General features: G+C 46.7%; 2 protein-coding genes across 2 annotated transcripts in view; both read right to left on the bottom strand.

Annotated features, from left to right (window-relative positions):
* LOC144698075 (uncharacterized) overlaps positions 1-17685 on the bottom strand; it is a 73817-nt gene extending 56132 nt beyond the window's left edge. Inside the window, exons 1-3 of the mRNA XM_078569999.1 lie at positions 17621-17685; positions 16467-16715; positions 15727-16400 (exon numbers count right to left, since the gene is read on the bottom strand). Of these exons, the coding sequence (XP_078426125.1) occupies positions 15727-16400; positions 16467-16715; positions 17621-17685 (988 nt within the window). The remainder of the gene's footprint in view (positions 1-15726; positions 16401-16466; positions 16716-17620) is intronic.
* LOC144698080 (uncharacterized) overlaps positions 1-20971 on the bottom strand; it is a 642405-nt gene that overhangs the window by 556386 nt on the left and 65048 nt on the right. The window lies entirely within an intron of this gene.

Below are 20971 nucleotides of genomic sequence, written 5' to 3'. Positions count from 1 at the left end.
GTATAGCGGCGGAGTTTAAAAGTAACATGACAGCATGGGGTACTTGCACCTGACAAGGGTGGTCGAGGTCCAACGGTAAAGACTTTTCGACCATGGCAGCGGTGGCTGCTATGGCACGGAGACAAGCAGGCATTCCCAGTACTACAGCAGGGAGAGCCGTAGAGTAGTAAACAACTGACCTCCTTCCTCCTCCATGGTCCTGTTTAAGCACTCCCATGGAGATTCCTTCCTTCTCACAGACGTGCAACTGAAAAGGGCGCGTATAGTTAGGTAGCCCCAAAGCCGGGGCTGTTGTTACAGCTGTCTTGAGGGCTCGGAATGCTGACTCCCGTTCTGGAGTCCATTGAACGAGTGCGGGTGCTTCTTTCAGAGTAGCAGCACAGAGGACAGCATCAGGCAGGTGATAATCGGGTATCCATTGTCGACAATAGCCAACCATGCCTAGAAAAGAAAGGACTTCCTTTTTAGTCTTCGGAGGGGGTATTCGTAGGATAGCCTGTACTCGCTCAGGTCCTATTTGCCGAGTTCCAGCCTTCAAGGTGAATCCCAGGTACTGGACTTGTGACTGGCAGAACTGTAGTTTAGACCTCGATACCCTGTGGCCTCTTGTAGCTAAGAATTGGAGCAAAGTCACTGAGTCCTCTACACAGTCCAGCAGGGTAGGTGAGGCCACTAAAAGGTCATCTGCATATTGTATCAGGGTAGAGTTTCCATTCAGACAGCATTCTTCCAAATCACATTTCACAGCAGCTGCATACACAGCGGGGCTCTCTGTATACCCTTGGGGAAGCCGTGTCCAGGTATATTGTCGTCCTTTATATGTAAAAGCAAACAAATACTGGCTATCAGGGTGGAGAGGGATGGAAAAGAATGCAGAACACAAGTCAACTACAGTGTAAACCGCAGCTTCAGACGGGATAGAGGATAGAATCACATTTACATCGGGCACCACCGGGGCTATGGGAATTACAGCTCGCAAGTCCTGCACAAAACGCCATTCATCTGGCCGTCCAACTTTAGGTATAGGCAGTGTTGGTGTGTTACAGGTGCTGACAGTAGGCTTGAGAACCCCTTGTTGGAGCAGAGAGTCTATGACTGATGCGATGCCTGCCTCAGCTTCAGGGGTCAGTCGGTACTGTCGAACGCAGGGCAGCACAACATCCTTTCGTAGTATGACACGGTGGTCCGGGGCGGTGAGCACTCGGCCTACATGAGTATTGTGCAGGGCCCACAAATCGCTATTGATTATGTCCAAGGCTGGAGGGCCAATGAGGCTGGGCTGCTCAGGGGGCTGCTGCCGCTGAAATTCAGCAAGAGGGTCGATTAACTGACAGGAAATACCAGGGAGGTATATTCTACCCTCAGCAGGTCCAAACCACTCAAAAGATCCAATGCATTCAGAGGTAGAGGCCGACTGTAACCGCTTAATCATGGGACCTATGTGCTTTGCCAGGAAGAGGGGCCAAATAGCGAGTGTCAAGTGGGCATTGAATCAAGGTCCATACGGAACAGGGGCTGCTGCTCTGTGGTTAGGTGCACCGGGACCCCTATGCCCGCTTCCCCGAAATAAATGTAGCGGTCGGGGCTGACGGAGGTTAACTGTCCTGCAAGAGCATTGGCCTTTTGGCGATACCCAGGGTCATCTTTCATTGTAATCCATGCTGTACAGTGTAAGCGAGAGTAATATTGCACCACCTGTAACAGGCTTTTCAGAGTCCTAACAGGAGTTAAAAATGGCAGCTTATCAATTTCCTGCCACAAGCGGCCCATCTTTGCCGCATAAGGGTTACCCTCAAGTTGCCAGCAGTATAAGGTCGGTTCGGGCTCAGCTTCGGGGGTAAGGAGTAGGGACATTAGCTGAAGGGTCTGGGGCGAGGGTACCTCCATATACATGCCCTGAGGGGTACAGTAGATAGTGGCTCCTAATTTGCACAGGGTCTGGCGTCCTAGCAGGGGTAAGGGAGTGGTTGCTGATACTATCAGTGTCTCCTCTACACGGTTGTCTTTTAATGATAAAACAACCCGTTTTGATAGGGGCTCTGATAAAGGGACCCCAGACACTCCCACAGTCACTACCCTGTTCTGACTAAGGGGCAATCCCAGGGAGGGGGGTACAGAGGACAAGGTAGCGCCAGTGTCCACCAAGGCTCGTAAATGAGTATCTCCTATTCTAAGGGTTACCATAGGTTGTGCTTCCGAGTCTTGGGAAAGTGATATAACCGCTCCCTGTACCATAACCTCCCCTGGGCCCCGCTAATTTTGTGGAAAAGGGTTATTATAAGTAAAGGAGGGAACCGCGGTTATCGGCTGCCTGTGTGGCATAGCAGGCTCCTTGGGGGGAGTAGTTGGCCAGTCCCTGGCCCAGTGCCCTTTCTTCCCGCATTTACGGCAAATGTCTTGGGATTTGTCCTGTCTCAGACCCCTAGCCTGTCCCTTACATCTGCCCTGTTCCTGACGATAGAATTGGGTCTTTTGTTGTTTGGGGCCCTCCCGGGGGCTAGCAAACAGTCCCTCACGGTCCATATTGACCAAGGTAGTGGTAATTTCGGACCAGCACATAGTTTGCCAATTTAGATTTTGCATCTTAAAGGCCTGGGCTTGTTGGGTTCAACAGTTCAACAGCGTCTGAATAGCCAAGGGCCCGTTGCCCTCCAAGGGAACACCTGCATACTCTTCCCAGGTATTATGGAACCTGGCAATAAAATCAGGGGCGCCCTCATCTTTCTTCTGCAAACACCGAGTTACTTCCCTCAGGCCCCCATGTCTCTGTGCTGCCCCCATAATTGCAATACGTCCCCTCCCTCGTAACCAATGCTCTAAACTTTCATTTCCCTTGTCAGCTTGATCATCATCGGACCGCCAATCCCCATTTTCACCAGGTGGCACCGGAATGGTATCCCTCAGAGTGGCCCAGGAGCTGCCATAAGCAAATTTTAATAAGGCTTGTAAGTCGCCTGGAAGGGGTTGATAAATTGCACACGTTTGCTCCAACCAATTGAGGAAGGCTGCGGGACGCTTAATGGGGTTGGGTGCCTCGGCTACCATGGCGCGAGCCTCAGCTGGGGTCCAAGGTTTAAGTACGGCCATGTCTCCAATCATTATTTTAGGGGCCTGAAATGCATGAGAGGCAGATTCAGCTGCTATCTGTCTAGAAGGCTTCGCATGATGGCTCCATTTAGCTGAGTCACTTTCTTACTTTCACTATCAGATTCCGACCCCCTGAATCGGGAAGGGTGTTTACGCTGGTCGTCAGTTGGGACGGGATTTGATGGTCCCGGTCCCGCTTCTGCCTCTGCTCCAGCTTCCGCACCCGGTCTCGCTACTTTATTACACTGTCTCCAAGCCGCTACCATCTCTATTAGTTCTCCTGTCAGGGTATCAGGTAGAGGAGGCTGACAAGGGCTGTCAGAAACGGGCGACATGAGTCTGGGGAACTGGGGATAAGGCCCCAGTAGTCCGCAGTCAGTGGGATAAGGAGGAGGGGCAGAGGGGTTTTCAGGCTCTGGAGCGGGAGTTTTCTCCTTTAGGGTGGTATCAGGGTGGTATCAGAGACCCCTCGGTTGGTCGGGGTCTCATTATCAGAAGCCAAACCCTCCTCTTTACTCTTTTGTTTGGGGGGCTACCTCCATCCATTTTTCAAAACAACCCAGCATATAATTAAAATCCCAAGTAGGATCTCCGGCCCCATTCGCAACTCCATCCCACCAGGTCTGGATGAGGGGTATTTTCAAACTGCCGCCATACGGCCATTCCCCTTGTGTCCAGCCATATAAGTCACTACTAAAAGGCACCGCATACCTGTCCTCTCCCGTTTCTGTTATAACAACGTCGGCTGGCGACCCCGGAGGGACCAGCGGATCTCCTAACTTCTGCCGAGCCCTGGTTACCATTTTCATGTGTTCTTCCGTTCTCTTGCCCATCTTCAAAGTTCCTGATTTGGGTTCTGGCTTTGGTCTGTTTTTGAATTCCCGTGGAGCCGGAGATGCGGCAGATGCCTCTCTGCTGCCACGATTTCCCATTTTATCTGGAAAGGAAACACAATTAAACAACGCAGTGTGTTTTGTCTACCTATGCGTCCACCGGTATTTAAGAATTCCTCAACAATTCTTCCAAATCCTTGGATCTTTCAAATCTTTTCGGTCGGTAGCTACCCTTTTTCAAGCACTCCCCCTTTCAGCTAGGATGCTTGTTCATCCCCCTTTCACCTCTCCAACTTAAGAGGCCACCTCTCCAACTTAAGAGGTAGCTGGGACGCTATTTAACTGCACTCCCCCTTTCAGCTAGGATGCAGTTCGTATTCTCACCAATTTAGGAGAGTCTCTCCCTTTCTCCGCGAGGGTTCTTTTTCAAAGATCCGACGGTCCAGGTTTTCAAATACCACTCCAACTTAAGAGGCCACTGGACTTCACTCGGATCCCATCCTCGTCGCCATCTGTCGCAGAAAAATGGAGTGAACACTCAGAACCCAGAGGTTTGTCTAGGAAGTCTTTATTAAAGTCGTGATTTTTTTTTTTGCAACAATATACTTTATTCATAAAATATCTTCAACCACATTCCAAACCATTTCAAAAACACCATTACAAAGGTACAATCAGGTTCAACTTTTACAACATTTATCACCAGGTGCATCAGAACAAACAATATTACAATCATTTGCAGACATTCATTTTGAGCTGTACAGCCCGAGGGGATTTAAACAGTTCCCAGTCCCTCGGTGCGCTGTGGCAGAAAGTTGTTAGGCAGCGACCCTTCCCAATTGTGCCTTTGCGGCGGCTGCCCCAAGCTTTAGTGTGTCCCTCAGCACGTAGTCCTGGACTTTGGAATGTGCCAGTCTGCAACACTCGGTCGGGGACAACTCTTTGCGCTGGAAGACCAACAAGTTTCGGGCAGACCAAAGAGCGTCTTTCGCCGAATTGATGATCCTCCAGCTGCAGTTGATGTTTGTCTCGGTGTGTGTCCCTGGGAACAGCCCGTAGAGCACAGAGTCCTGTGTCACAGAACTGCTCGGGATGAACCTCGACAGCAACCACTGCATCTCTCTCCAGACCTTCTTTGCAAAGGCACAATCTACAAGGAGGTGAACAACGGTCTCTTCCCCACCACAGCCACCTCGAGGGCAACATGCCGAAGGGGTGAGACTCCTGGCGTGTAGGAAGGATCTGACGGGGAGGGCCTTTCTCACCACCAGCCAAGCCACGTCTTGGTGCTTGTTGGAAAGTTCTGGCGATGAGGCATTCTGCCAGATGACTTTGACAGTCTGCTCGGGGAACCATCCCACAGGATCCACCCTCTCCTTTTCCCTCAGGGCCTCTAAGACGTTACGTGCTGACCACTGCCAGATGGACTTGTGGTCAAAGGGGTTTTTCTGCATAAATTTTTCCACGAGGGACAGGTGGTACGGCACGGTCCAACTACTTGGAGCGTTCCGCGGCAGCGTGGCCAGACCCATCCTTCGCAACACCGGGGACAGGTAGAACCTCAGCACGTGGTGACACTTGGTGTTTGCGTACTGAGGGTCTACGCACCGCTTGATGCAGCCACACACAAAGGCTATCAGTATGAGGGCGATGTTGGGCACGTTTTTTCCCCCTTTATCTAGAGGCTTGTACATCGCGTCCCTGCGGACACGATCCATTTTTGACCTCCAGATAAAGCGGAAGATGGCTCGAGTGATCGCCACCATGCAGGAGTGTGGAATGGGCCAGACCTGCGCCACGTACAGCAACAGCGAGAGTGCTTCACACCTGATGACCAGGTTCTTACCCGCAATGGAGAGGGAGCGTCGCTCCCACATGCCCAGTTTCCTTTTCACCATAGACACTCGCTCCTTCCAGTTTCTAACGCATGCTCTGGTCCCTGCGAACCATATCCCCAGCACCTTCAGGCCGTCAGCCCTGACAGTGAAGGGGACAAACTCCGCCCAGTTCACAGCTCAACCTACCAGCTTGCAGCTTCCTGCACCTTGACCCCGCCCGGCCCAGGTGTGGGACAGTCTAAGGTGAGTCCTTCGTGTTACCATGATAGTGGGGGAGGGGTGACCTCCTGCCTGTGCTGTGTCCCAAATGGTTCCATCCTCCCCTCCCCCAGGGCCCACTAAACACTGCATGCAGACGGCTGATGGACCTTGGGGATCCTCACTGACCTGCACAGGTATATTATGCTGCTCCCCACCCCCGATACACTCTGTAAACAAGTTGCTTTTCTTTTTTTTTTCTGCTGTCCCTTCGCGGAAATATCTTGTTTCATACAAGTTTTGTTGAAGACTTGTTCAATCTTGTTTAATTGCAGGGCTATGGGGCAAAGGCAGGGACGCGGCATTAGGTAAATTGTCCCTTCAGGGGCCTAATACAGACACGACTGGCTGAATGGCCTCCTTCTTTTGCTGCAACTATTCTATGATTCTCTGACTTGTCTCTATCCCGCTGCTCCATTCAAAGTGATTCCCACCTTCTACTTTTGTCCCTGGATCCCTGTTTAACAAAGTAATTATCTCTGCCCTCATTTGTTCCTTATTTCTTTTGAGTCCTGGTTTTCCTTTGTTATTTCTCTCATTTTCTTCACATTGCATTCAGATTGTTGTTATCGTGCCATTCACACCTAATCTAGAAGCAGCTTTTGTGTTTTTAATAGTCCCATTACCACTCCCTTTGACCTTGCATTATGAAGCCTTTTGTCAGTTAATCTCTCTCGCCCTGCAGCCTTTCATAGACCTTCCCTTCTGTTCCTCTTCCACCTTTCAATGGCTCACAGACCTGAATCGTTAATTCTGTTTCTCTCTCTACAGATTCTTCCAGATCTGCTGAGTGTTTCCAGTTTTTAATCTTTTCATTTCATATTTTAAGCATTGCAGTAATTTTCGTTTCTCCATTCCAAGCACTCTACCTGACATTATTAATAATTCAATTCAGTTATTCATAAATTAATTTATCTGTATTTTATGTCTTGAAAACTGATTATTTATTGAGCTATTTATCAGTTATCAGTGTCTTTAAATGTTACAATTTCACAACTCCTCATGATTTCCCCACACTTCCTGGCACTAATATTAAATCCAAAGCAATCTTAAATCGAAGGGTCAGCCCAGCATTGACAGACCAGTCAGTTTAACCTCTTGTGTGGGAAAGCATTTAGAAGCGGCAATTCAGGTCAAAATTAGGTCACTTGTACAATTTGTTCAGGACAATCGTGTTGAACTAAATTTCTTGAGTTTTTGATAAGGCAACAGAGAATGTTGATGAGGGTAACACGGTTGATGTGCACATGAACTGCTAAACGGCATTTGATACAGTGCCAAGTAACAGGCATGTCAGCAGAGTTAAAATCCATGGGGCAGAGGCAGCATTGGCTGTGTGACAGGCAACAACACGCATGGTGAACGGTTGCTTTTTAAAATTGAGGAACAGTGTACAGTGGGATCACAAGGGGTCGGTTGTCAGAACACTGATTTCTTGACATATATTATCGATTTAGGCTTGTGTGTGCCGGGCTGCATTTCAAAATTTGCAAACGACACCAAATTTTCAAGTTGTGTTTACAGTGGGGAGGATGATGATTAACCTCAAGAGGACATAGACACGATGGTGGAATGGGCAGACAGGTGGCAGATAAAATTTCATTCAGAGAGGTGTGAAGTGATTCATTTCAGTAGGAAGGAAAGGCAATATAAGATAAAGGATACAAGTGTAAAAAGGTGCAGCAGTTTAATCTGGGGCTTTATGTGCACAAATCATTGAAGATGGCGAGGCAGGCTGAGAAAGCAGTGAATAAAGCAAGTGGAATCCTGGGCTTTATGAATACGGGAATAAAGTACAAAATCAACCAAGTTAGAATAAACCTGAATAAAAAACACCGCTTTGGACCCAACTGTAGTATTGTGTCCAATTCTGAGCTTTAGGAAGAATGTGAGATTTTGGAGGAAAGATTCACGAGAGATCGGAACTTCAATTAGGTTCAGTGAAGTTGGTTTGTTATCCTTGGAAGGGGAACCGTTTTCTTGCATCTTTTCTGGACCCTCTGTCTTCACTTCCTTCCGAAATTGTAGCCATTCAGTGGCGGTGATGTTAAAAACTTTCTTTCATGGAATGTGGGCCAGCATTTGTTGCCCTTGAAACAAGTGCTTGCCACAACATTTCAGAGGGTTATCAAGAGTAACCACATTTCGGTGTGGCTCTGGAGTCACATGTAAGACCAGGTAAGGACGGCAGATTTCCTTCCTGAAAGGACATTAGTGAACCAGGTGGGTTTTTATGACAATCGACAATGGCTTAATCGTCGCCCTTATTGAGACTCGCTTTCAATTCCAGATTTAATAATTGATTTTTAATCCCACCAGCTGCGGTGGTGGGATTTGAACCCCTGTCCCCAGAGCATTAAGCTGGTTTTCTGGATTATTAGTCCAGTGACATTCCCACTGTGGCACCGTCTCCCCCAATATATATTTTTATTTATTTGTAGCCAACAGTTGAGTATTTGTCAGTATTTTGTTCCATGTGGTTTCTATTCTGAGTTTCAGACAGTTTCTGTGCCAAGTGGACGAGATGTTTAAAGTTCATTCATTTGCCCCTTTTCCATCTCCAGGTCCGGGAAAGACACAGAGAATAATGTCCCCTCATTAAGTAACTATTGATGATACTGAGATGGACAATTCCCACTCCCCATCTTTCCGGTGGATAATGGATGTTTTGTTACATTCAGGTTTCTCTATAATTTGATCACTAATTTTATTGAGTTTTTATGTATTTTTTTCCCCGAGACCCAGACCCAGGGTAACGGCCGCCATCCTGTTTCAGCAGGAAGCAGGGCGCATGCGCGGCCTTCTTGTGGATGTAACAGTGAGTGAGTCCATGGGACATTTACATATTCAGGGTGAGAGTTGCTGATCCTCAACCTCTGATGATACTTCAGCCCCACAATCCTAATCTCTGGCTGCCCAGTGTAAAGGGGTGGGGGGTGGGGGGGGGGGGTGGGTTTGTTAAATCAGAGAATCTTCTCCTGTAACTGTTCATGGGCCTGTTTAACACAGGGATTTCTAGGATGGGTCTGGTCACATTGGCTGCCGACCTCTCTTCCATGGTCTTGTCCGTGTCCGGGTGTGCCTGGTGAGGGAACATGCAGTATCCACCGGGTCGCTTGATACCTCCCACAACCGGTGAGCACCTCAGGGTACAGAGTGTCTCATAGACACTGGAAACAACATCCTGGTTGAGTTAGGAAGGTTCCCTTTGCTTTTGCTGGGACTTTGTTGCTGATTTGAATTTCATTCAGTTTGATTGGACCACATGTTTGGGTGAAGAATGTACCAAAGAAACTCGAATTTTCTGCTTTGAATTTCTATCCTGTACTTAGATTGAATATTTTTTGTAAACTCCTTTTACGGGGTACAAGAGGGAGATGATTTGCTGATAGGAAACTCAAACCAAACATCACATCAAGGTCTGACAGAGTCACTCGATTCAGCAGGAAACATAGAAAATAGGAGCAGGAGCAGGCCATTCGGCCCTTCGAGCCTGCTCCACCATTCATTATGATCATGGCTGATCATCCAACTCAATAACCTGCTCCCGCTTTCACCCCAAGAGCTATATCTAACTCCTTCTTGAAAACATTCAAGGTTTTGGCCTCAACTACTTCCTGTGGTAGCGAATTTCACAGGCTCACTACTCTCTGGGTGAAGAAATTTCTCCTCATCTCAGTCCTAAATGGTCTACCCCCGTATCCTCAGACTGTGACCCCTGGTTCTGGACACCCCCACCATCGGGAACATCCTTCCTGCATCTCCTCTGCCTTGTCCTGTGAGAATTTTATAGATTTCTATGAGATCCCACCTCATTCTCCTGCACTCCAGCGAATTTAATCCTAACTAACTCCATCTCTCCTCTAATGTCAGTCCTGCCATCCCAGGAATCAGTCTGGTAAACCTTCGCTGCACTCTCTCTATAGCAAGAACATCCTACCTCAGATAAGGAGTCTAAAACTGCACACAATATTCCAGGTATGGTCTCACCAAGGCCCCGTATAATTGCAGCAAGACATCCCTGCTCCTGTGCTTGAATGCTTTCGCTATGAAGGCCAACATACCATTTGCCTCCTTTACCGCCTGCTGCACCTGTATGCTTACCTTCAGCAACTGGTGTACGAGGACACCCAGGTCTCGTTGCACATTTCCCTCTCTCAATTTATAGCCATTCAGATAATAATATTCCTTCTTGTTTTTCTACCAAAGTGGATAACCTCATATTTATCCAAATTATACTGCATCTGCCATGCATTTGCCTACTCACTCAGCTTGTCTAAATCACACTGAAGCATCTCTGCTCCCTCCTCACCTCTCACCTTCCCACCCAGCTTTGTGTCATCTGCAAATTTGGAGATATTACATTTAATTCCCTCATCTAAATCATTGATATATATTGTGAAAAACTGGGGTCCCAGTACCTATCCCTGCGCTACCCCACTAGTCACTGCCTGCCTGCCATTTGGAAAAAGACCCATTTATTCCTATTCTTTGTTTCCTGTCTGCCAACCAGTTTTCTATATCTCTCAATACACTACCTCCAATCCTATGTGCTCTAATTTTACATGCTGATCTATTATGTGGGACTTTGTCGAAAGCCTTCTGAAAGTCCAAATAATCCACATCCACTGGCTCCCCCTCATCAACTCTACTTGTTTCATCCTCGAAAAATTCCAGTAGATTTGTCAAGCATGATTTCCCTTTCATAAATCCACGTTGACTCTGTCCCATTCTGCCACTTTATTTTTCCAAGTACTAAGCTATTAAATCTTTTATAATGGACTCTAGAATTTCCCGCACGACTGACGTCAGGCTGACTGGTCTATAACTCCCGACGTTGGACCTGAATAACATTGATCTTTGACTGTGGAAGGAGAAATATTTGTCTCTTCTGTCTGTGGGAAAAGATTTCAAACGTCAGTGTGACTGGAAATGCACCGAGACACAGACACGCCCGAGTGAGAGTGTTCCAGTGAACTGACTGTGGAAAGAGCTTTAATCTGTTACACTACCTGAAAAAAACATCTCACCATTCACAGCGGGGAGAAACTGTGCAAGTCTTCTGTGTGTGGACAAGGATTCAACTGATCGTCCAATATGGAGAGACACGGGGACACTGACACCATGGAGAGACCGTGGAAATGTGGGGACTGTGGGTTAGGATTCAGATCCCCATCTGAGCTGGAAACTCATCAGCGCACTCACACTGGGGAGAGGCCTTTCATCTGCTCCGAGTGTGGGAAGGGATTCACTCTCCGAACCCACCTCACTTCACATCAACTTGTTTGCTCAGACATGAGACCTTTTGAATTTTGCGACTATGAGAAGAGCTTTAAAAGCAAAAGGAATCTGCTGATACACCAGCGAGTTCACACTGGGAAGAGGCCATTAACCTGCACTGACTGTGGGAAGGGATTCACTCAGATAAGTACCCTCACTTCACATCAACTTGTTCACTCTGACAAGAGACCTTTTAAATGTTCTGACTGTGAAAAGTGCTTCAAAAGCAGAAAGATTCTGCTGACACACCAGCAAGTTCACACTGGGCAGAAACCATTCAACTGCTCCAAGTGTGGGAAGAAATTCACTCAACTAACCCAGTTCACATCACATCAACGTGTTCACTCTGAAAAGAAACCTTTTAAACGTGCCGACTGTGTGAAAAGCTATAAAAGCAAAATGGGTTTGCTGACACACTAGCAAGTTCACACTGGAGAGAGGCCTTTCTCTTGCTCCGTGTGTGGGAAGGAACCCCTCCGGCTGACACACCAGCGAGTTCACCCTGGAGAAAGGCCATTCACCTGCTCCGTGTGTGGGAAGGGATTCAGTTATTAATCCACCCTGCAGACAGACCAATGTATTCACAAGTGACTCCCGGGGTTGGATTCCGCTGTTATTATTGCTGCAAATCACATCCAGGACTGAACCATGCTCTTTCCGACAGTTGGGGTTTGTTTCTGCTGATGTTAATAATCCCTGTCACTGGGCTGGAGTTTAATATCCTGTAGAAAGCTTAAATCAATCAGCTTTGTGTCAAGCATTGTCGACATATTAGTCGAGGCATTGAATGCAAGAGCAGGGATGTTATGATGGAGCAGTATAAAGCATTAGTTAGCCCACATTTGGAGTACTCTGTGCAGTTCTGTTTGCCACACTATAGGAAGGATGTGATTGCAATGGAGAGGGTGCAGAGGAGATTCACTCAGGATGTTGCCTGGGCTGGAGAGTTTCAGCTATGAAGAGAGACTAGATAGGCTGGGGTTCTTTTCCTTGGAGCAGAGAAGGCTGAGGGGGTACCTGATAGAGGTGTACAAAATTATGAGGGGCATAGATAGGGCGGATAGGAAGACATTTTTCTCTTTAGTGGAGAGTTAATACTCAGGGGGGCATAGATTTAAGTTAAGGGGCAGAAGGTTTAGAGGGGATTTGAGGATTTTCTTTTCACCCAGAGGGTGGGGTCTATCTGGAACCTGCCGGTGAAGCCTACATCCCGTGAATGAATTTTAAAAGAAAGACAACGCTTTCATCCCAGAAATCAACTGAGTGAACCTTCCCTGAAATGCTTCTAATACAACTCTATCCATCCTCAAGATTACCCATAACTATGTTATCATAAGGTGCGAATGGTATGAGCTGGAACTTGGTCTTTTTTATTTTTCAATCCATTTGCTAACAGAATCTGCCCCTCCCATCCCCAGATTCAGACAATGATTAACTGAGATTCAGTCTCTAATGGCGGCCTTAAAAGTGGACAAATCCCCAGGCCCAGGTGAAATGTGGAACTCAGTGCCTGAGGGAGTGGTAGAGGCAGGAACCCTCACAACAGTTAAGAAGTATTTAGATGAACACTTGAAACACCACAGCTTACAGGGCTACGGGTCAAGTGGTGGAAAATGGATGAGAGTAGATGGGCTTTGATGACGACCACTGCAGGAATTCACCAAGGCTCCTTCGACAGCACCATCCAAACCCATGATCGCTACCATCTAGAAGGATAAGGGCAGCAGATAGATGGGAACACCACCATCTGGAAATTCCCCTCCAAGTCACTCATCATCCTGAAATGGAAATATATTGCCATTCCTTCACTGTCGTTGGTTCAAAATCCTAGAAGTCCCTTCCTAACAGCATTGTGAGTGTAGCTACACCACATGGACTGCAGTGGTTCAAGAAGGCAGCTCATCACCACCTTCTCAAGTGGAACTAGCGGTGGGCAATAAATGCTGGCCCAGCCAGCGAAGCCCATATCCCATGAATGAAGAAGAAAAAACAGGGCATGAGTGATTATTGTGGCCAGTAGAATAAAACAATGTTTTAAATTATCAATACAGTAAGACCTATTCCAGATAAAAATTGTCTCTCAAACATTCAGGAAAGAATTAAACACCTTGAACATATCAAAGTGAGTATAATTAATTTGAAGAAGGAAATAGAATCTAGATTTAGAAAATATCCACGAAGAGGATGTAGGTTAACAGAGAGCTGAAGAATCTTTAAAGTCTGTGCATAAACTTTTGTTTGAACCAGATGTAATTACAACATGTCAATAATTTAGAATTGTGTGGGATGATCAGCAGATGGGGAGGATGAATCTAAGTCGATAGTTATCACATTTTAGCGGAAAAGTTTTGACATTTATTCTTGGTGGCAGCTCAAGTGTTTGTGTTGCTGATTCTGATCATTCTAGTAGCTTTAGTATGTTATCTACAGTTTGTTATCAAGAAATTAGGAAAACAAGCTCGTAGCTTAGAAATAGTGAGGTTAGTCAGAAATCAGTTGTGAGAAGTCAGTAAAGATATTCCCTTCTCAAGGTGGAGAGATCTGTGAGAAATAACTGTCTAATTAACTTTATAAAATCTTCAGAAATTTAATGAACATTACAGAAATAGTTCTCTCTCTCTCTCTTCCTTGTATAGGAAGAAAGATTCCTGGGTTGATAAACATAGGACAACGTACCCTTATGATAACTCATCAGGATGGTCTCAGTAGTTATGGGATGGAATTTGTAGTGGTGATTGAAGACAATGGCTTTTGTCTTCAATTTTTAATTGGAGGAAATTTCTGCTCATCCAGTACTGGATGTGGGATAAGCAGTTTGATAATTTAGTAACAGTGGAGGAATGGAGAGGGATGGTGGTGAGGTAGAGCTGGGGGTTGTCAGTGTACATGTGTAAAGTAACACGGTTCTTTTGGATGACGTCACCTAGTGGTAGCATGGAGATGGGAAATAGGAGGGGGCAAAGATAGATCCTGCTTTTAGGATGGGTCAGGATGGTGGATTAAAAGGTGAGAGGGACAGTACCAGAAGAGAGAGACAAATCTGTGAATAATATCAGCTAACATGGAGAAGTTGGGTGATCAGTAGATCAGTGAGAGTGGGGTCAGTACAGCAGAAAGTGAGTCTCATGGACAAGATGAGCACTGAGAGGGCATGAGGGGAGATGGGAGATAAACTGGAGAAAATGTGGGTTCAGGGTTCAGACAGTTTGTCCCGGTGGGCTAGTGGAAGGGAGGGAAGCAGCAGAGGCAGCTGATCGGATTTTCTCAATCTTAGTGACAAAGAAGCTCCATGGGCAGAATTTTGCCCTTGGCGTGCGGGCTCAGTGGGGCGAGTGGGGCAGTTGGGAAGCTGACCGCTGCCTGCAATCGGGCCCGGAAGGCAATTTCATACTGGGGGCCAATTAAGGCCTGCGCTGCGTGAAACGTGAGCAGCAGTGCTCAGCGCTGCCTGTGCAGGCGGGGGGTGGAGTGCGAGCTGGGCGAGTGTGACCTTTGTGCATGCACGCGAGAGCGAGCTACATAATCTCCCTGAGGCAGAGAGCTGTCTCAGGGAGATGGATTGACTTGAAAAAGAAATTAAAAATTTTATACAGGTTATGAAACATGTCCCCTCATGTCACTCTGTCACATGATCAGGGACATGTTTTTAATTAATAAAATAAAAGCAAAATACTGCAGGGCCGTACTTCTTCAAGGTCGGCATTCCTGGAAGAGAAGTGGCAGTGAATTAAATAAGATAAAAGCAAAAGACTGCAAAATACTTTTGCAAAAAAGCAAAACTCTGTTTGTCTCTCCAGAGACGCTGTCAGACCTGCTAAGTTTTTCCAGCATTTTCTGTTTTTGTTTCATGTTTTTAATTCAAGTGTAAAATTTGATTTGCTTCAGGTGACCTCGTCTCGCCCGTGGATGAGGTTTCCTGAAAAAGGTAAAGGCCGCTTGGCCTTTTCGCCCGCCCGCCAACCATTAGGTTCGATGGGCAGCGTAAATTTGAATTTAATTAACTTCTTAGTGGCCTTACAGGCTTCTTAATTGTTGGTGAAATATTGCGGGACTGCGCGATGACGTCGGGACGCTCGCCCACCCAGCGTAATTTTCTGCCCCAGGAGCTCCTCCCACTTGTTGTTGGAGGTGAGGATGGAGGAGACAGGGGTGAGGAAGAGCCCTTCAAAAGGAACTAACTTGTGTTTGAGAGATTAAAAACACTTGATACACGGTGAGTTTAACACAAAGCTGATTTATTTGACTTTTATCCAGGATATTGCTCCCGATATCTGACCTGGAGTTTATTAACATCAGCAGAAAGAGACTCCAATGAACATGGTTCAGTCCTGGATGTGATTTCACAACAACATCCAATCAGTGTAGTTACTTGTGAACTTGCTGGTGTCTCTGTAAATGGTATAAGCGAGTGAATCCCTTCCCACACCTGGAACAGGTGAACAGCCTCTCCCCAGTGTGAACTCGCTGGTGTCTCAGCAGATGGGATGACTGAGTGAATCCCTTCCCACACTCAGAGCAGGTGAATGGTCTCTCCCCAGTGTGAATTCGCTGGTGTACAGTGAGTTGAGATGATCGCCTGAACCCAGTCCCGCAGTGAGAGCACCTGAACGGTCTCTCGTCAGTGTGAACACGTTGATGGGACATCAGTTCCCCGGAACTTTTATAGCATTTCCCGCAGTCTGGGCATTTAAAGGGTCGCTTGTCAGTGTGAACTCGCTGATGTCTCAGCAGGTTGAATGAGGTGGTGAATCCCTTCCCACACTCAGAGCAGGTGAATGGTCTCTCCCCAGTGTGAAACCGCTGGTGTTCAGTGAGTTGAGATGCTCGCCTGAACCCAGCCCCACAGTGAGAGCACCTGAACGGTCTCTCATCAGTGTGAACATGCTGATGGGACATCAGTTCCCCGGAACATTTATAGCATTTTCCACACTCTGGGCATTGGAAAGGGCTCTCTCCAGTGTGCACTCGCTGGTGTATCAGTAGATTGGATGAGGTAATGAAGCCTTTCCCACACTGGGAGCAGGTGAACGGCCTCTCTCCAGTGTGAATTCGCTGGTGTACAGTGAGATGAGATGAACGTCTGAACCCAGTCTCACAGTGAGAGTACCTGAACGATCTCTCATCAGTGTGAACACGTTGATGGCACATTAGTTCCTCAGAACTTTCACAGCACTTCCCACAGTCTGAGCATTTAAAAGGCCTCTTATCAGTGTGAACTCGCTGGTGTGTCTTCAGGCTGGATGACTGACTGAATCCTTTCCCACACTGGGAGCAGATGAATGGCCTCTCCCCAGTGTGACTGCGGCGATGAGTTTCCAGCTCAGATGAGAATCTGAATCCCATTCCACAATCCCCACATTTCCACAGTTTCTCCCCACTCTGAGCGGTGCCTTTTCCTTCCATGTTCAAAATCCGATGATATTCATGTTACGGTAAATTGGGCGACACCGTCAGATGCTGATGTGATGTTAAGTTTCAGTTTCCCGACTGCAAATCCTCCTCTTCCAAAAACCTGTGAAACTGATTTAAAACAGAAAAAAGGGAATGAGAGAGAACCTACAAAAACACAAAGGCAGGTTGTGAAATTGAGCTGAATGAATCTGGGAATTTGTGGGGCCGGCACTAGGAAAAAATGACCATGAAAACTGCTGGATTGTCATAAAAACCCAACTGGTTCACTAATGTCCTTCAGGGAAGGGAACCTGCCACCCAGTCTGGGCCTACACAAGACTCTGGCCCACAAGGGAGGAGAGGGAGAGAGAGGTGGGAGAGGTAGCGGGTGAAGGAATACCTACAACACAACAAGAACTTTGACAAAGTCTCCAGAAACCTCAACCTCCACCACCGAAAGGACCAGGGTAGCAGGTTATTTGTGAACACCATCACCTCCAAGATCCCCTCAAAGTCACACACTATCCTGACTCGTCTGGATGAACAGAAATTTCCTCCATTTCAATATTGGGAAGACTGAAGCCATTGTCTTCAATCCCCACTACAAACTCCACTCCCTGACCACTGGCTCCATCCCTCGCCCTGACAACTGTCTGAGGCTGAATCAGACATTTATAGGGACATAGGAGCAGGAATAGGCCATTCAGACCGTTGAGCCTGCTCCAACATTCAATCTGATCAAAGTCCTTTTCCACACCCTCCATATATCCCTGTATGTAATTGCTCAACCTGTCATCCATTCCTTTGTTCCGTCTAGACTTAACTCTCCGAACACACACCCGGCCGGCTTCCCACATTCAGCCTCCCTGTAATACAAAACTCTGCTTACTCGCATCAAGCCTTGTTCACCCATCACACCTGTATTAACCGACTTACAAAGCCTCTGGGTTAAGGAGGACCTCAATTTGAAATTTCACATCCTCGTTTTCAAATCCCTCCATGGTCTCTCCCTCCCTACCTCTGTAATCTCCTCCAGCCTCACAGCCCTCCGAGATATCTACACTTCTCTAATTCCGACCTGCTCAGTGTTCCTGATTTTAACTGCTCCACCTTTTGTGTCTCCCCCAGCAGTTGCCAAGGCCACAAGCTCTGGAATTTCCCCCTTAAACCTCTCTACCTCACTTTCCTCCTTTAAGATAATCCATAAAACCTACCTCTTTCAGTGAATTTTTGTGCATCTGCCCTGATATCTCTTCAGGTGGCTCAGTGTCAAATGTTTCTTTCTAACACTCCTGTGAAACACCTTGGTACGTTCCATTACACAATAGAATTAATTCATTACCATTTTAGGGTGGGCAGAATCTGATGGTCAACATAGGCACTAAAGTGGAAGAGAGATGGACTATAGCGCAGGATAAACAACTCCTGAAAGATACTGTGGGAAGATAAAGCTGGGGAGCCAGCAGCACATGGTCAGGGGATGGGCAGCAGTGGAAACCTCATTTAGACACGTTTGGCAGAAGGAACATTAAAATCCTAAACATAGTTAAAATACATCCATTATTAGGGACAGAGAAAGTTAGACAATGGCAGAGAGGTGATCAGGGAGAGCAGAGGATGAAACAGAGCAATAGATGGACATGGATTCAGATCCACAGTAAAGGAGTCACGCCAGCCCCAGAGCCATGAAATCTCTCATAGATAACAGAGAACAGCACTAAAAGCCCTAAACTGTTGATGAATAATCAAAAATACTCAACTCTGAAATAATTACAGTTTTTAAATTTAAAATCTCCTGCTGGATCCCGCAGCTGGAAAGATATCAGAAGCACTGGAGTCAGAGAAAAATCTCCCAGTTGAGGAAATACCCGGGGAGCGGAGTGATGTCACAGTGTAATTGTCGGTGTGTGATGATGTCACAGTGTAATTGTCGGTGTGTGATGATGTCATAGACACGAACACAGAACATCCAGGTCTGTGCAAACCAGTGATCACCACACATTGTGAAAGATGTGAGGGTCCTTGAGAAAGTGCAGAGGAGATTTACCAGGGTCAGGGATGAGGGATTTTAGTTGTAAGGTTAGTTTGGAGAAACTGGGGTTGTTCTCCTTGGAGTAAATTGGATTGAGGGGAGATTTGACGGAGATGTATAAGTTTATGATAGGTTGAGATAAGAAACATGAAGATGTTCACGTTAGTTGATCATAAAAGGTTTACGGACACAGATTTAAGATTTGAGGCAAGATCTATAGGGAGGATGTGAGGAAAAAACTTTACACAGTGAGTGATTGAGTGATCCGGAACTCAGTGCTTACACTCAGAGGCCGATAATATTCAGGTCCTGATGAATCAAGTGACTCTGTCAGCTCTTGATGTGATGTTTGGTTTGAGTTTCCCGTCTACAAATCCTTCCCATTCAACATCCTGTAAAAAGGAGATTATAAAAAAACTCTGTCACTGTCAGTCTAGGATAGAAATTGCGAAGAGATAAATATTTCTCTTTGTTTGCGTTTGCTGTGTGTAAATCCTCCCCTTCTAACTGTAACAGGAGTTTCCAAAATCCATCCCTGTCAGTCCAGGATGCACAATATTCTCTCCTCCTGCTATCTGGACCAGGATGACCGCGCATGCGCCCTGCTGCACAACCGCTGCCCACGGGCCGAGCAGAGGGAGAGACCCAGCCATTGCCGGTCTGTTCACCGCAAACGCGGGACCGGTAGTTTTATATTAAGGCTCTGCGGCCTGCACCAAGTGTTTATGAAACCTCCCTGTCCACACCGCTGGCTCCATTCCTCCCGCAACACCTACTAACTCTGCTATTCTACTGCAGTCGCCATTTTCTTACCAGGTCGCCGGCTCCGGTCACGGGACAGCACTGCGCATGCTCAGGTAGGAGACTGCAATGCGCGGGTGCCAATTACTCTTCGCTGTGCGCATGCGCAAGGCCTTGGCGTTCTGGGTAGAACACCGTCTGTCCCGCTCTGAATGCTGGGTGATAGGTCCGCCATTGGAGACCGATATTCTTGCATGTAAAATTATGTTTCATGTTCCGATGATGATCGGACGCTTGGAGAGAAAATTTAAAATTATTAATTCGATTAATAGAACAGTCAAAGTACACGGGCCATAGTACAAAGTACCATAGTTCTGTCCTGGGTGTAATTAACAATGGAACAAACCCCAACAGTTAGAGGTGAATTCACTGGATTCTCAGCAGTCCGGGTGAAGAAGTGATTTTTCCTTCCATACGCCGAGCATTTAAACTCTGCTTTGTCATTCAGAACGTGACTGTTGCGAATTAAATCCTTTGAACTTTTAAAGCTGGATTGTTAACAGGTGGCCAAACTGAGAAAATCCCTTCACAGAGTTTTCTTCATCAGATGTGACTGCTGCTGTGTCAACTATTAAAGTGACACCTCAGTTAAACCTTATTTATTCTAATAATGCCACTGCGCAAAGCTAATGGAGTTTCCCCAGACAAGCGGTGGTCTAGCAAACGCAAACTGTTCACACTTGTGGTGAGCAAAATGAGTTGATTTCAGCGCATTGCACACTCTCGTCTGGAATTGAGTTTAACAGTTATAGTTTATTTTCCAAAATTATATTAGCAGATTGAAACATTATTTATCTGCTGGAATGTTGAAATGAGAAGGAAATGCTGATGGGATGGGAGTATGCTAATCCTCCCTCTGATACCTTGTGAAGTGAAATGATGCCCTGTCTACAAGGAGCACGTGTCCAAGCTTCCCAGAGGGTAGTTTAAACGGTTGTGTTAACCCATCTAACATAACTAATAGTAACACTACTTTGAACGTTATTTATAAATAATAATTTTAGGAAACTCTGGACACAGTAATGGCTCCTTGTGCATTATACCCAGTTCAGACTCAGTGAGGGGCAGTGGGAGCAGAGAGAAGAGAGTTTTCTGCTTCATGTTGACACATTGTACCCAGTTCAGACTCAGTGAGGAGGAGTGGGAGCAGAGAGAAGAGAGTTTTCTGCTTCATGTTGACACATTGTACCCAGTTCAGACTCAGTGACGGGAGTAAGAGCAGGGAGAAGAGAGTTTCCTGCTTCATGTTGACACATTGTACCCAGTTCAGACTCAGTGAGGAGGAGTGGGAGCAGAGAGAAGAGAGTTTCCTGCTTCATGTTGACACATTGTACCCAGTTCACACTCAGTGAGGGAGAGTGGGAGCAGGGAGGAGAGAGTTTTCTGCTTCATGTTGATATATTGTACCCAGTTCAGACTCAGTGAGGAGGAGTGGGAGCAGAGAGAAGAGAGTT

This window comes from Cetorhinus maximus, chromosome 23 (assembly GCF_964194155.1).
Source record: "Cetorhinus maximus chromosome 23, sCetMax3.hap1.1, whole genome shotgun sequence".
NCBI classification, from domain to species: domain Eukaryota; kingdom Metazoa; phylum Chordata; class Chondrichthyes; order Lamniformes; family Cetorhinidae; genus Cetorhinus; species Cetorhinus maximus.
Note: the sequence above shows the minus strand (reverse complement) of the source record. Positions and strands in the feature narration are given on the sequence as shown.